We start from the raw sequence: 15,700 nt of genomic DNA, 5'->3' as shown, positions 1-15,700 counted from the left end.
GCAGAATAAACTTCACATTGCAGCTCCAATCCTCCTTATTATTAGGATATCATTTAATTTAATTGATAAAATGTTGATCATAATTATAATTAAATAATTATAATTTCAAAGATTTCACAAGTGCATATTTTAACATTTCAATGCCTGCAATGTTGTGATACAGATCCTAAAATATGAATGTGCATTGCTTCAAATGGATTTTTAAAAACTACATATTGATAGCATCATGTTCTATTTCTTGAATATTTGGGGTTTAATTTAAAATTCGTATTTATTTTTGACTTAATTAGTCATAATCTATCAGTTCCATGATAGGCTTTGTATCTCTTCTTGCAACTGCTTAATGTATCCAAGGAGCTGCATCTGTTCTCATCATAGCCGTAATTGTCTAGTCATCCTCTAGGTAGTGTCTTTACAATGCTTTACCAAATGAAACCAATTCAGTTATCAGAAAAAGATGGTGAACAATCAGGAAACATCATCTTGACGCTTTGAGTCATTCGTCATTGATCAAGTCCAACAACTATTCAAAGGAATCTGCGAGGGGAAAAAAACAACTGTTTCTTTCCCACAGTTGTGATTTTGATAGTCGTATGATATGACCGTGCTGAGCTACTTCACATGTCCATGCTCCGCTATGCTAAAAGGCCAGTGAAAGCAAAGCTGTTCCAATCTGACATCCTGTCCTCGTCTGGCTGTCCCCTCCATCATACTGGATATCCTCCCCCTCGTGGTGTCGTATCAGCTGTCCGCCAGCAGAGGGCAGAGCAGGATAAAGCAGCTCAGGCAGATAGAGCAAGTTAGAAATGAAGCGTTAAAAATAGAAATGAATGAGAGAGAGCAGCTGCAAGAAAAGATGATATCTGTGGTTGAACGGGGAGAGTAAGCGGATATTCTCTTTGCCCCGGTGGACATCGGGTGAGTCAGCGCTGTACAGAAAAACACTTTTGCTCCAACATAATGGGCTCTCAAGAGAGCACAGACGAGCACGGAGCAATGTTGTGGAAGATCCCTTCATTCATTTTTTTTTTTTTTTTTTTTTTTTAGGAGGGACTTTAAATAGATTTCCTAAAGAGTTCTCTGGTCTGCAGATGGAAATACAAATGAGGAGGAACCAGTTTACTCATGAAGTTACAGCGAACAACACATCCATCCGGGCATCCATACACTGTTAAAGGGTCGCGGGGGTCCCGAGCCCACAGCTAAAAATCGAAATTAAAATTTAAAAAGGAGAAAAAAAGTGTACCGCAAAGACAAATTTATGAAAATAAGGGAGGCAGGATATTAAAGTTCCTGCTGAGAGCCAATAATAATCTTTTGTGAGGTCATCAAATTGTCGTAATGGCACTCAAATCCCTTTATGACCCTTCACCCTTTTACACACATTCATACTGCGAATCACTCATTGGGAGCAATTAAAGGTTCAAGACCATCAAGATTAAACTTTTACTCGATGTCTTCAAGAGCTTCATGGAAGTAACCAAAGGACGAAGAGCCGGTTTAATTAACCGGAAAATTCAAACAAATGCGGTGTCACTGGTGTAACATATAAAGCTTCCATGTGGGGTTGTAAAAACACATCTGTGCACAATACAGATGTTTACTGCTCTGGGGAAAGTTGCAGACTCAAAACTATCATTTTAAGGAGAAAGAGTTATGTGAAAGTTGGCTTCAACTTCCCGCTCGTATCTTTACATTCAATGCCAGTTTCATAGCCGAGATGTTCTGGAGGAGGAATCAGACAGAGAGGCCCTCCTGTCTTTTTACATGCAACCGTTTTGAAAAATATGCTCATCGTCCACCATTTTCAGCGATCAGATGTAGATGCCCTTCCGTCTACGTTGAGCATTGTTCGGCCACGTCCAGGAGACTGCAGGGACAAGCCCAGAAACCCCCTAAGGGAGCCCCCGTGCCACTTGATGTCGAGTGAGGTGATGAAAGCTTGCGGTATCCTTCAAAAATGTCTGATACCGATTCTTCAATAATGGTCATCAATAAAAGTGTGATTTTAAAAAAAATTAAATTAAACACACGTTAAAAATTGTTGGCATTTTCACGCCTTTGAAACAGGTCCACGAATTTTTTTTTTTTAAACAGATTCATCAAAAAATGTCATTTTACTTCTTAACTTCTCTTTTGGTTGATGTCGCAGCATGTTGGTACCTTCCGCTCAAAGCAGTTTTATAAAATACGGTATGTAGAATTTAAGGTATTCAAATTTGGCCATTTGGTTGGTGCCATAAAACTATCAATACCGAGGTAAGGTCCCCCTTTGCCTGGGGTCCCTGGAGTACCTAGACACACCCCTGTCTGGATCAAGGAGCTTGACTCCACATGAAATCATCAAAACCCAAGCAAACATCCCTCGCTTCACTTCAGCTTGCAATTCTCTCATCTGTGCCTCACTGGAATTTTCCCCCCGAAGGTGTGGGTGCAGAATCTGAATTTTTTTTTTTTTTTTGTGCACATCAGAGTTATCACCGAGCCTCAGATAAGAGCCATCCAACATGCATTTTCTGGCTGTTGGAATGATAACGATTGCTTTAACACGCGTTGGGCAGATCACCTGTGCCGTAAATCTGAGCAAACGGCCACCTATGGATTCGGCTCAGTAGCTGTGATGTTGTTCACCCACCAGCAGGTCTCTGATGACATCTAAACCTGCTTTTTCAATTTCATACCCCCCTGTCAAGAAAAGGACCATTTTTGCAGCAATATTTGTCTGTAATAACAGCGTTGGGTGTGTTAGTGTGGTGGTGGTGGTGGTGGGGGGGGGCATTCTGCAGATTTATGTGATTTCATGGTAAATTGAATGTTATTTGGCAATTTCCCGCAAGAGCACCCCTTTCCTCTATCTAAACCACGAGTGGATTAATTCCGACGTTTACCTCTCAGTAGCCCACGTGCAAACTAAGTGAGTTCCAGTGTGATATCACTTGTAGAAACATGGCGGTTATCTCTCCGGAGCTGATATCTACCGTTGCGATTCGGAGATGTGCAGGGAGTGAGATTATCTCTGCATGTACTTTGAAACGCAAACCTGAAGATACAACAACAGTAAAGATAAAGGAGCTCTGATATGACATGCATTTAAGCTTATTATCGATTACACTGGGATCTAGATAAATGTATTTAAATGTAACAAATACACATAAGAGGCAGGAAGGGATATAGGTCAGATAGGGTTCATAGAGTGATTCATTATTTTTCTTTATTCATAGTAACGACTCCACCGCACATTGAAACCACACATCAAACGCTGACAACGTCGCACCTTTTTCTTCACGTCCGAGGACTTCTGAAGTTTAGAAATGGGAATTTTGGTCTGTTAAGGCAACCAAAAACTAAAATGAATGCATTTGACTTGAGAAAGCCAAGGATTTCATTGTTTACTCACACGATGTAGCGCATCTGATACGATCAGATACTGGCTTTCTTGGGCTGTTAACGCTACAACAGTTATGCATCTGACCTTTATTCTGTCTCTTCAAACTTTAAAACATTTTCCAAAAGTGTTGGAAAGGCAGAAATGTCAAAAAGAGGAAAAAAAACAAGCTTTTTTTTTCCCACTTTGAACCGCCTGATACAGGCAACAATATCAAAAGAAAAAAAAATCTGAAAAGGAAAGAAGATGTGCTTCAATTACTGGAGCTAGCATCCGTACACAGGAGTCTCTCCTCTGTGCTGTTACATTTCTTTGAAGTAGAGACAGTGATGGAAGTGAGATGTTATTCGCTCCACAACATTCAGTGGGGTTGACTTTTGTCAGCTGAAGAAACCTCTAATAACTCTGATAAGAAAAGAATCTCTTCTCCATATTCCTACGCAAGTGACCGTGTTCTTGTTGTGTTGCCGTTCTGAGAACATGTTATGTAATCCTTTCCTTTATGGGGCGTATCCTAAGAAGTAACATGAAGTAGATGTTCCTACTTGTGGCAATAAAGATAAGAACTAATGAGGCATGAGATGTCCCTCTGCTCGCTCGCTCTCTCAATCTCTCTCTCTCTCTCTACTGTATGTTGTATACTCAGACGTGTATTGTTAATGCACTTGATATTGGTGCTGCATGAGAAGTTAAGGGAGGAACATGATGTCCATAGAAAAGTGACTTGACAAACCAATCATATCAAAAAAATGTCACTCCAAAGCACCAAACGCCCACCTGCCAGTGGAGCTGAAGTCAGGGGTTCACCCAAATCAGGAGTCTCTCCGAAGACCAGAAGTGTTTGGTGTGAAATTACATGTCAGTCCATCAAATAGCCATCGAAACTATTCAAGAATCTGAGCCTGGCCGACTTATACCAGTGGTGAAATCAGGATCTTTGAAGGGCAGGGGCAGAAACCAAAACAGGGCACCTACTGGACCAAAGGGGGACTCCACCAAAAACCTTAACAGAGGGAACGAATGTCGAGTTTAGACCATTGTGATGGTGTACACACTCATCCATCCATGTGTTTTATTGACATTAGAAAAGGTTGATGGAAATCACAAAATTTGACAACAATGCTTAAATTCTGTGTGAAAGGCACTGAACATTCTTGGATGAGAGGTGAAACGTCCTCAAGAGAGCTGAAACAAGTCCAGTCGCCTCCGACACACAAATTAAGAGTTATTAAAGAGTAATCCACATCTCTTTGTTTGCAGCCTTTCAATCAGGCTGAGATCATCTTTTTTAGTTCCTCTCCCGTTAACCATCTTGACACCATTTTATTTATCTTTCGATCCCTTGTGGAGGGGTCCAGATTCCAAGGTTGTGTCCCCGTAGTGATCGGGGAGTCAAGCGCCACCGGAGTTCTGTGTTTTCTCAGTGGCGTTGAGGATGAGTGTTAATTCTAATGCAGTGGCCTGATTCAAAATGAGGAGTTTATGAAAATAACATACAAATCGATCTGAAGAAAAGAAATGAATGTGAAAGCAAGCAGGGAATCAAACCTGACTCTCCCTGATGACATCAAAGGTCACTCTAGGTTTCATGTGAACCGCCTTTGCGAACTCATCTGCCTGCTTTTTGAGCTGACTGGCTCCCTCGGCTATCTGCTGAAGACGGGATTGGACGGCGATCAGCTGGTGTGTGGGAATGAAGGTGTGTGATATGTCTTTTCAACTTTGGCCCTTGAATCAGACTCAAGCATTCTTACGTGCCAAAGCCACAGACGAACAAATTGACCTGTTTTGTTTTTTTTAAAGTTGGATTTATGACGCTGACAAAGGTGAGACACTCGGATCGGATAAATTCACTATCAAAAGTGCGTTTTCAACAAACATGGATCGATTGCTTCTCTCTTTGTCTCAAGCTCTTTTCCTCTGAAAGACTGAGAAAGTGTTTGACTTCATCACTCAGAGTGAATTCTTCATTTTAGGTGCACGGTGAGATGGACCTCAATGACCTTTTACTCAGGAACGCGGATGAAGCTACTAGTTGCCACGGCAACCAACCCTGGACCGTCACAATTCATGATGTGAGTGACCGTATAGCAATTCGCTCCTTGAGACAGGCACTTTGGGGACATGATTATCACAACTAAATCTCATTATGAGCGCTACATTGTGAACAGGGGTCATGTGTTCCTGAGAAGAAGGTGAAGGTGCTGAAGCACTTATTTACAGTGTCATCATCCTCCTGAGTGTGGCTTCACGCTGTTACGTTGAGTGTCTGTGCTTGTGAAAACGATTAAGTCATGGTTTCATGATATATATATATTTATGTGTGTGTGTGTGTGTGTGTGTGTACTTCTTGACAGACCTTTAGCCCTGAAAGAAGTGCTGCTGATGACTTCTTGGACTCCCTACTTGGTGGGAGCGACTCTTCCTCGGCCTCTGCGTCCCCCCTGTGGTCCCCCTGCACCACTGACAGTGACATATACGAGGACCCCCCGCCAGATCCCACAAATAGCCCTCACTCACCCTCCAGCATGCCTTTTCCAGCCTTCGACACACAGTTACTGCCTCAGCTTCTGCCTCTGGAGTCTCCACCAAGCAAACTTGCTCATGATATATCATCTGACGTTTCCATCGATCTAGGTAGGACTAGATTTGAAATTAAAAGAAAGTGAAGGGCAGTTGCATTTTACGATGGACAGAAATCTTTGTAAAACTTGCAGATGCAAACTTTTTTTTTTTTTTTGGCCGCACTTACAAATGTCAAAATGCCAAAAAAAACAACAACTGAGGATCAAGGGGAGCCGGGTTGCAAAGCCTCTGTGTGAGATTTATCCATTTGTACTGACTTCCTCTTATAAAATAATCATCGCTATTGAATGACCCACTGAGAACACACAGTAAAAGATAAATATTTCCTCCTCCTATTTTTTGAGTTTCTGAAGGGTAAAAGGTTTTACAGATTTTGCTCAACGTGTACAGAATTGGTCTTTTCATTGCAGCGCTTTTGAAGGATGGCCCCATTTCATAATACTGATTCTTTAAATGGATTGTTAAACCATAACTGCAACAATAGGAAGATATCGAACATGAAAAAGAGGCCGACGGACATTTTGAGGAGAATTATGATTAAAGCAGCAGGACTCTGCTGTCACGCAGATGTAGTTTAAGACAAGGGCTAGAGAGTGAAACGCTGGTCATGAATGGCTGCAGTTTTGAGAATTGTTGCTGCCTGCTGTTTAACAGTTTTGACTGTTTCAATCAGCAGGCTGGGAGTCTGACGGCCTCCAGGAGCAGCTGGGAATTGCATACTATCTCAATCTCACCACAAACCAAAGCTCCTCACTGTCGTCCAGTAAGACTCTCACTGTCAAGGATCTGCTTTTATCCAACCTGGGACAGAAAGTAAGCTGAGAGAAAAGTTCTAACTCATACAGATATTGATTAAAAAAAATTTTAAAAAATTAAAAAGATCCAACCCATAATTTTTGTTATTAACTTAAATTGAAGCCACAAGCACCTTTGTGCACATCAGGGTGTTTGAAGTTTATTATGTCGATGCAGTTTTGAACTTTTTAATCTTGCGAGTCTACGTGGACAATGAAATTAAGATATAATATTGACAGTGATAAAATAATTAGTTGATCAAAAAAAACTACTGCACAATGCAAAGAAAGTAATTTATTGAGTTCTGCCCCCACACATTGATTCAGCTAGTAAATGCAGTGCTATGACTGACCATCAGATGGCAGCAATATGCCTCCCCTCCATCTAATCTGCCAGAAATTAAAAGAAGAAGACTTCAATTTCTAAAATCCCTCTCTTCATTTATTCACACATTTACCAAAATGTTTTGGGATTGAAATATAAAAAAGCTTGTAAAAGATGGGATATCCGATTGTTTTTTTATTTAATGGATTGACAGTCCTCTAATTATGTGATAATATACATCATGGATATCTCATCCGTCCATCATGAAGTTGATGGTCCGAGTTTGATCAAACACATGGAGTCGTAACCACTTCCTGTTCAGTGTGACGTCACGTGACCCTCTTTGTCACAACTAATGATGTATGTCAAATGTCAAGCACTCAGTGAAACATTCATGTGAGCCACGTTGTGTCTGACATGTATGGTTTGCTTGCTAGGCCGTTATTGGTGCTGCTCTTTGGTGCATGGAAACATAGAACATTCTGGTACCTATTAAATCATGTGTATTTCATATGCATAATTTGCCAGGAGATCTTTTGATGGTGACTTGTCCAACTCTCCATGTGAGAGTGGATTCATTGCATAAAATAAATCAAAGCGGTCCCCTCCAGTGGTTGCTGTGGGTGAACTGCCCAGAGACTCACTTAAGTCTAGAATATTCTGTCCATCTGGTTCACAGGTGCAGCGAATCCCTCAGCATTCCCTGCAGGAGCTTGTGCTTAATGAGGATGAGAAGAAGCTTCTGGCTAAAGAAGGCATAAACCTGCCCAGCAAACTGCCCCTGTCTAAGGTATACACACACACACTCACACACACACACACACACACACACACACACACACACACACACACACACACACACACACACACACACACACATCCTTGTTCTTACAACATTGTGAGGACTTTCACCGACGTAGCCAGTGCACCCATTGTGTCCCTCTGCAGTGACACATCTCTAGGCCCTAACCTAACCGTAACCTAAACCTAACCTGAACCTGATTCTAACCTCAACCCTAAAACCAAGTCTTGTCCTTCAAACGACCCTTTGAAGAAGTGAGGACCGGCTAAAATGTCCTCACTTTCCAAAAATGTCCTCACTCTGTTGGTTAAATACATATTCTAGTCCTCAATATGTAGCAAGTACAAGAACACACACACACACACACACACACACACACACACACTAACCTAAGCAGTACCCACTGTTCTTTTACTTCGCCCTTTCTTCTTCATGCTTTCTTGTGTCTTCCTCCCCTGTGATTCACCTCCCTGTCAAGTTTGAAGAGAGGGTTTTGAAGAAGATCCGGCGGAAAATCCGCAACAAACGCTCAGCTCAAGAAAGTCGGAAAAAGAAGAGGGAATATGTTGATAGCCTGGAGGAAAGGTAGGAGCTGGTTGCACTCAGCGTGACATCACCCCTGGCCTACAAATTGGAACATTCCGGTCCACCTCATCGTCTTAAAATGAGATAGAACAAGGAAAGAAATGTGAATAATTAACTACCTTTCCATTTTTCTTTTGAATAGGGTTTCAAACTTTGTGTTCAACACTTGTAAAAGCTCCTCAAAATTCAACAGTGCAACGGCAGTGGTTTTTGTTGTTTTTTTTGGGCGAAAGGACAAAGAGTTGTGAGGACAGCTGATACAGCGAGCACAAAACCTCCTACAGCTACTCAGACAAACCCTGAACTTTTAAAAGAAAAGAAGGGTTCACAGCTTAGACAAGATTAATTAAGCCCCAGGAGAATTTAGCATTACAACGACTGGTCCCGCTGAAAGAATAACAAGGTCACATGCATGCTTGTACTAATTGTGCTGATTAAGATTTCAGCACGATCTACACTTCTAATTAACAATATACATTATATTACTAGTTGAGTGCCGTAAAAATAGCCATTCCACAATAAACACTCCCTCTAATTAGAAAAGCATAACTACAACATGGATACAGAATATGAATGTCATCCAAATCTGTTCATCTGCCAAAGGTCTGCCTCATCACCAATGGAACTAAATTAGAAAACATGGCCTAAACATAGTTCATCAAAATATGCTTCAAATTATAGATATGGAACATTTTACTGAAAATCTCCTTAATTTCTTTTTCTTTTTCTTTTAAGGAATCAAAGTTTGTCTACGATAAGTGCAGAAAATATCCCTAATACGACCTTTCACAGTCTTAGGGATCCAGGACTTGTTTACTGATGTTATCTTTCCAACAAACTCCATTCAAATCTCACCATTAATATTTGGTGTTAACAAACAAAACTAATAAACATCACATCATCTCTTTAATTTATCAAGTCGTTTAGTCATTGAGGCCGTGAATGAAGGTGCTATCAGGGTATTATATGCGATACATCCTCATTATGATATCTGCAGAGGGTGAGCTGCACAAACATGAAGACAAGAGCTTGGTATAACACACACACACACACACACACACACACACACACACACACACACACACACACACACACACACACATTTTAGAAGTAAAATAAAACAGAGTAGGATATCATTGTTCCTGACCACAGCACCAAACAGCTCCATGTAGATGAACAGCTGAACCTGTAAGGCGAATACCCAGAGCCCAGAACACGCACCGTAGTGGATTGTGACCTTACAGACAAGCTGACTCGCACCAGAGGATCGTTCAGTCAAGGACAGGCAGACACACGTAATTGGACTGATGTACAAGGATGTGCAGATTTCCTTGGACGAATTGAATATTTTTACATAAGTAGTTCAGATGCTCTGCGTTGACGTCTCTTTGTTTTAAGGTCAGGTGGACAGAAAACACTGGAGACACAAGAGCAGCTGAACTGCTCTGCGCTGCGGCTGGAGAGGCTGAAGCTGTAAATGACGAGTAAACATCTCCTAACACTCGCGCAGGAGGTTTTGCCAAGTCTGAGCTCAGTTTAGTCCTCCTCCTCTGCTCCTCTAATCAGCCCAGCAATGCGGCGAATGCCTTGCGTCCACATTTTTTTAATCCTGCCGTCTCCCTCACGTTGGCATTTCACACCACAGCAAACAATACGCCGTGCTTGTAGTTTGAGCCATCAGATGAAAGACAGAGCTTCCCTCAAGAGGACGGTGCCGCAGCAGTGGCTTTAAAATCCATTGTTTTGTCGAAACGGAACAATTCACCTTTCGTTCACCAGAAGACCTCGCTAGTCCTATGTTACCATCATTGTAACAGAAGTCAATGATGTAACTGATGATATCACAATTTCTGTGTGCGAGATGTTCTTTGGAGGCAGAGAGTGGGACAGAAAGAATCATTTTTCTTGAGTTATGGCCTTGTAGGTCAGTATCACAGGGCCCAACAGGGTTGAGGTATTTGTTTGATTTTCAGAGTTCCAGATGATTCTCTTTGTTCTCCTGGCCTCGTATGAAACATTGGTCTGAGTTAACAAATGGTAACAGAATCATGGAGGACTTGTGGAGGTGTGTGAAGCCCATAGAGTAGAGAGCAGGGGTCCACAGATGGACAAACAGGGCAGTAAAGTGAGAAAACACGATGTTTTCTACTTCAGCGACCGTTAACTATATCCTGAAGCTTTGGAGATTTTTGGGCTTCCACTGTTTGTGATCTTTGCAATCATCGACCAAACTTTTAACGGTGAAGTTTGCTAATGAGCTTGCAGCCTCCTACGAACGAGAAGACTGAGCATGAAGGAACGGCGGCTCTTTGCCCAGCTCTCTTTGGATGTCTGAGTGACTCGCACGGATTGAATCTGTGAGCCCTCACTCACTCTTGGGCTTCACAACCCAAAATTTGTGACCAGAGATTTGAGGCTTGAGCATAAATCGACTGGTAAATTCTTCACCCTATGAGACCCGTGCAGCACCCAGATTACTGAGACATCTGGCTTCCTTCACTCCCTAGCACAAGCACGTACTTGTACTCAGACAGAACCCCCCCCCCCCCCCCCCTTGGTACATCTTCTGCACCTTTTGCCTCTGATGTGAACCTCATTTGCAAGTTTTTTGCATATTTTTCATGGTATTGATGATCAACTAAAAACATGTTTTACTGTCAACAATAGCATTTAGACCCCATGAGCTGCTGGCCATTGTTCTTAGGTTTCCCTCACAACCGTTGCAGTTCATATCGGAACCTCAGAATTGAGAGCGATGTCACACCTGCATTGACCGCGTTCTAGAACAAGGGAGAAACAGTCAAACAAAAACAAAAAAAAAACCATCAACCAAATACTGTTGACACGTCAGTCATTTGCAGTATCAGCTGATGACAACACTTTTGTACATGTAAAAGTTGTAGTAATGAACAGTATCTACGGATAAAACATGACCAGCATTGTGTGTGCAACTTATTTAACGAGTCAAGTGGTCAAAAAAAAATAACACCTCATCAAAGAACAGAGTGCTCACATTAGTGGATCAAATGTCTCAGGGGAAGTTGCAGCTGAACTTTCCAGTTGGAACTCACCAATAGAGAACCTTGTCTCGCCCCTTTGGCTGTGAAAGTAACTACAAAAACACTGGCTGGTTTATAAATAATCGAGATTAAGGGGCCCTGTTCTCGACTTGAGCGCCACTGCCACCAATCAGAGTAAAGAAAAGTTAGAGTTTATCCGTACACCGTCAGCGTGAACTGTTATTTCCATTCCTGTTGAACAGAGACAAGATTTGTTGGTAATTAAGCAGCTGCAAGCAGGGCGCATCAACAGGGTCTCATTATCAGACGTGGCTCAGCTCAGTCAGAGGGCTGTAATGGAGGGGGACTCACGGTGGCAAACAGAGACAATGGGAGCAGCAGCAGATGAAAGAAGGGGTAGAGAGGGAGTCAGATAATGGGCGTTGACAACAATTCCTCATAATGTCATTTCTACTTTTTTCCCCCTCTCATAGTATTTAGAATACCTGTCTCTTTCTGTTTTAGGATGTCTGCATGCAACACTCACAACCTCCAGTTGCAGAGAAAAATCCGCAAGCTGGAGGAGACCAACAAGTGAGTCCTTTCATGAGTTATTCCGGACTGACATATTTATTAGGTTTCAGGGTTTAGTTTATAAAATAAACAACAGTTCAAATGCCTAAAGACATTCTGTTAAAACTGACTTAAATTAGAGGAATCAGGAGTTTGTTACATTTCACATTTCATGTTGAAAATGTCTTAAAGGACGCAGAAATATCCTGTCAACCATATTAATTGGCCCATCGTTAAGACGCCCTCTGCTATTCAGTGCAGCATCACTTGTTAAATCTTTGCATTTCCTTTTTAGTCCCCCTCGTCAGCATCTTCCTAAATACAAATTTTTAAAAAGAATCCCTTTAAAGAGGTTCCCTGAGTATTTCATTTTTTGAAATCTGAAGCGTGTGTGCCTCTCTGTTGTTTGTCACTGTCATCTGGTATTGTTATAAAGGATTTTTCTGCCTCCAATTTCTTCTTGAAAAAAAAAAACTTTCTTTTTGAAAAAAAAAACCAAACAAAAAAACAGGGCTGAAGAGTCTCGACATAAAATTACCATAATAAAAGCCCCAAATTTTTTAAATCTTGCTGCCGTCTTCCTGCTGCTCCTGAGTGGTGCTGAGCGCTGAATCAAAACTACTCATGAGTACATTTCTTTATGTTTTTCTGCTGTTTTAGTTACCAAATGTATATTTTGCCTTTCAATTACTCCCAAATAGGCTCACAATTTTTTTTTCTCTCTCTCTCTTGCAACACAATGTTTTTGGACAGTTTTGCTGTTGTTAGCGTTAGTTAGCATCCTTTAGGTTATTAGCTACCAGCTAAATGTTTGCTGTCAGTTCCTTCTGCATTTTGGAGTCACAGAGGTGATGCATGAGGGGAAAAAAAAAACATCTTTGTCAGCTGAAGACACCTATTTATCTTTACTTTAAACGCAAATGACACATTTTGGTTGAGGTATCTCTGTAGCATACAAAAAATACATCCCAGCAATCACTGAAATGTCTCTCAGCTACTTTTAATTCATGCAAAAGCAGCGCAGGCCATAATGTGCTCATTATGGTGATGACCTCACGCCAGAAGGCTGCGTATGAATTAAAAGTAGCTCTTCATTTCACCCAGGGGTTTATTTTTTTTCTCCCTGACTACTGTGCACCCTCTGAGAAATACCAATGTTGTAGTTACAACGTTTGATGCCGTTTCCAATTATCCCTGAGGAAACTTACTGTCCATCTTGCCAAAGTTCTCTTCCTTGTGTGTCTTTGTGTGGCAGCACACTGCTGGAGCAGCTGAACCGCCTACAAGCTCTTCTTCCTCACAGCTCCAGCAAAACAACACACAGAGGGACCTGCATCCTGGTGATGCATACTTTACATTCGTTTGCACACACGACATAATTGGCAACATCTAAATAATAAATGTAGCGAAGGCACATCATTAAGGAACATTCACTTATTCTACTCTTAACTGCTAATGCATTTTAGATATAGAAATATAGCAGATGTTGACCATTTCTTCAAATATATCTATATTGCTCCAATCGCCAATATTTACATCAACCCAGCGTCTTTTTCTTTGCTCATCATCTTGCTGCAACAGTTGGGGTAAATATATGACCAGTATGGGCTTTATTCCCCAAGCAATTTGGAAATAAAGAAAATATTACTTTCTCTGATTCACTGTGTTCATATATGTTTTGTTTAATATGTACAAAATAAGAATATCATATAAACCTGTTTAAACAGATCATATCAGTATTATTCAGCCACATGATTGCAGATAACAATCCAATCCACTCCAATTTCATGCATCCCTTCTGCATTTATCTCAAAGGTGCTAAAGTGTCTGAATGTTGAAATATTGTGTTTGCTATTTCAACTGACTCCCCATGTTCTTTCTGTCCTAACCCCCCCCCCACCTTTGTCCTTCTGTCTCTTTCCATGTGGAGGTTTTGCTGCTCTCCTTCTCTCTTCTTATTCCCCCAAATCTGAAGCCAGACTCTTACAGTCAATCCAGCCGAGGAGACGATACAGAGACCAAAGGTCAGTAGACACACATACTTTCTCTCTTGCACACACACACATACGTGCGTGCGCATGCACACAAAGACACAAATCACGCCTCTCCCTGTCTCTGCCCAGCCATGCCGTCTCGCTCCCTGCCATCGCCGAATGAAGTGCAAGAATTCCCTCCTCCTCCACCTCCCCTCCGCTCCGTCTCCAGGGGCTTTGGGACCCTGTGTAGCCTGACGGAGAGGCTCTGGCTCTGGACCCATCTCCCCAGCACCCCGCCTCCCCAGCATCACGATCACAGGCATCGGAATGATCACTGATGTCTTCGTACCCTCGAGAGGAGGAAAGTCTCAGGAAAGGAGTGCAGGCACAAGCACAGCATCCAAATGAGCAGAGTGTTCCATATTCATTCCAAAACACACAAATAGCTTGTTATTATAATTATTTTTTTCCTGGATTGACTTATCACCCTTTCAAACGGTGGTCGGTGAGAGAGTCACCCACGTAGACATCATTTTTCATGCAGCGTCGGAAAAACGAACTCCTCTGGGATGTAGCAGATCACATATTCTAGTGAGGATGTACCGCTGCATGATTTAGGCAATACAGAAAACGCATCTATATTCATTGCAGCGTTTTATTATTTCCATTCAATGTACATGTGTTAGTATCCTGCCATGCATATTATAAAGGTTCAGTGGAATGTCCACAAGAGAATTAAAGACCAGTGAAGTGTAGAGGCAAATGAAGGTTTCTTTCATGTGACAACAGGTTGCAATGCCTTGTCTTCTACTGTAAACTAATTCACAGGCTGATGGTTCTTACACACAACATCAATTTTAGTTCTAGACATAAACTTTGCTCCCCTCTTCAAATTATAAGTTTATTTGTTTATTGAAAAGGATCCCTATTAGCTGGCGCCAATTAAGACGACAGCTAGTCCTTCTGGGGTCCAGACAACACGTGCAAAAAAACAAAACAAAACAAAACAATCCTTACAATCTCAAGTAAAAGACAAAAAACAACAACACAGAAAATACCAAGTTAAATTAATTTATTAATAATTAATTGATTCAAATTATAAGTGTGTCATTTCGGAGGACAATGACTTTGGTGTGGAAGTTGAGAACCCCTATGGTTATGACAAATATTTTTTTGCTGTTATCCCTAGATCAGACTCGTTAATTGACAAATTCTCTCCTTTTTTAAGATACTTAAATAAATCAGTCCATTTTCACTGGTAAACTGGCTTCGTTATCTTCAGTTTAAGACAATAATTAACTCAGGATAACTTGAGTTGCCCTCTGAAACTCGATTCAAATCATTAGATTGGAAACACCTGAGTTGACTCAGATTGAGTCAAGACACCTTTCATCATTTCCTCGTTTGAGTTTTGGCAGCAGACTAGTTAGTGAAAAGAGGAGAGGAATACTGTTGTTGTTGTACTACTCCTCTTTATTTATATAATATATATATTTTATACTTATTCTACACACAAATGTAGGTGTTTAACCCTTTAACCTATGGTCACTTTATCTAAGTAAAGCCAATTTTCCAACTTTATATCAGCGTCAAGGCCCAGCTAGCATGGCAAGTATCCAGGCATGCTGACTGCAGTCAGCACCATTATTATTAACAGCCCCACATTGCTTCACAA

General features: G+C 41.3%; 1 protein-coding gene across 1 annotated transcript; it reads left to right on the top strand.

Annotated features, from left to right (window-relative positions):
• The first annotated feature begins 5,373 nt into the window (after positions 1-5,373).
• On the top strand, positions 5,374-14,538 carry LOC147261436 (cyclic AMP-responsive element-binding protein 3-like protein 3-A). Its single transcript, XM_086204935.1, has 9 exons — positions 5,374-5,460; positions 5,743-6,022; positions 6,648-6,784; positions 7,770-7,880; positions 8,371-8,477; positions 12,002-12,070; positions 13,305-13,389; positions 13,980-14,073; positions 14,173-14,538. The coding sequence occupies exons 1-9, from the start codon at positions 5,374-5,376 to the stop codon at positions 14,361-14,363; spliced, it is 1,161 nt and encodes a 386-aa protein (XP_086061061.1). The 3' UTR covers positions 14,364-14,538.
• Positions 14,539-15,700: the final 1,162 nt, after the last annotated feature.

The sequence above is a fragment of the Aulostomus chinensis genome, chromosome 5 (genome assembly GCF_037954235.1).
Source record: "Aulostomus chinensis isolate RoL2024-O1b breed Wild chromosome 5, RoL_Achi_v1.0, whole genome shotgun sequence".
Classification (NCBI taxonomy): domain Eukaryota; kingdom Metazoa; phylum Chordata; class Actinopteri; order Syngnathiformes; family Aulostomidae; genus Aulostomus; species Aulostomus chinensis.
This window is presented reverse-complemented; position numbering and strand designations above follow the sequence as displayed.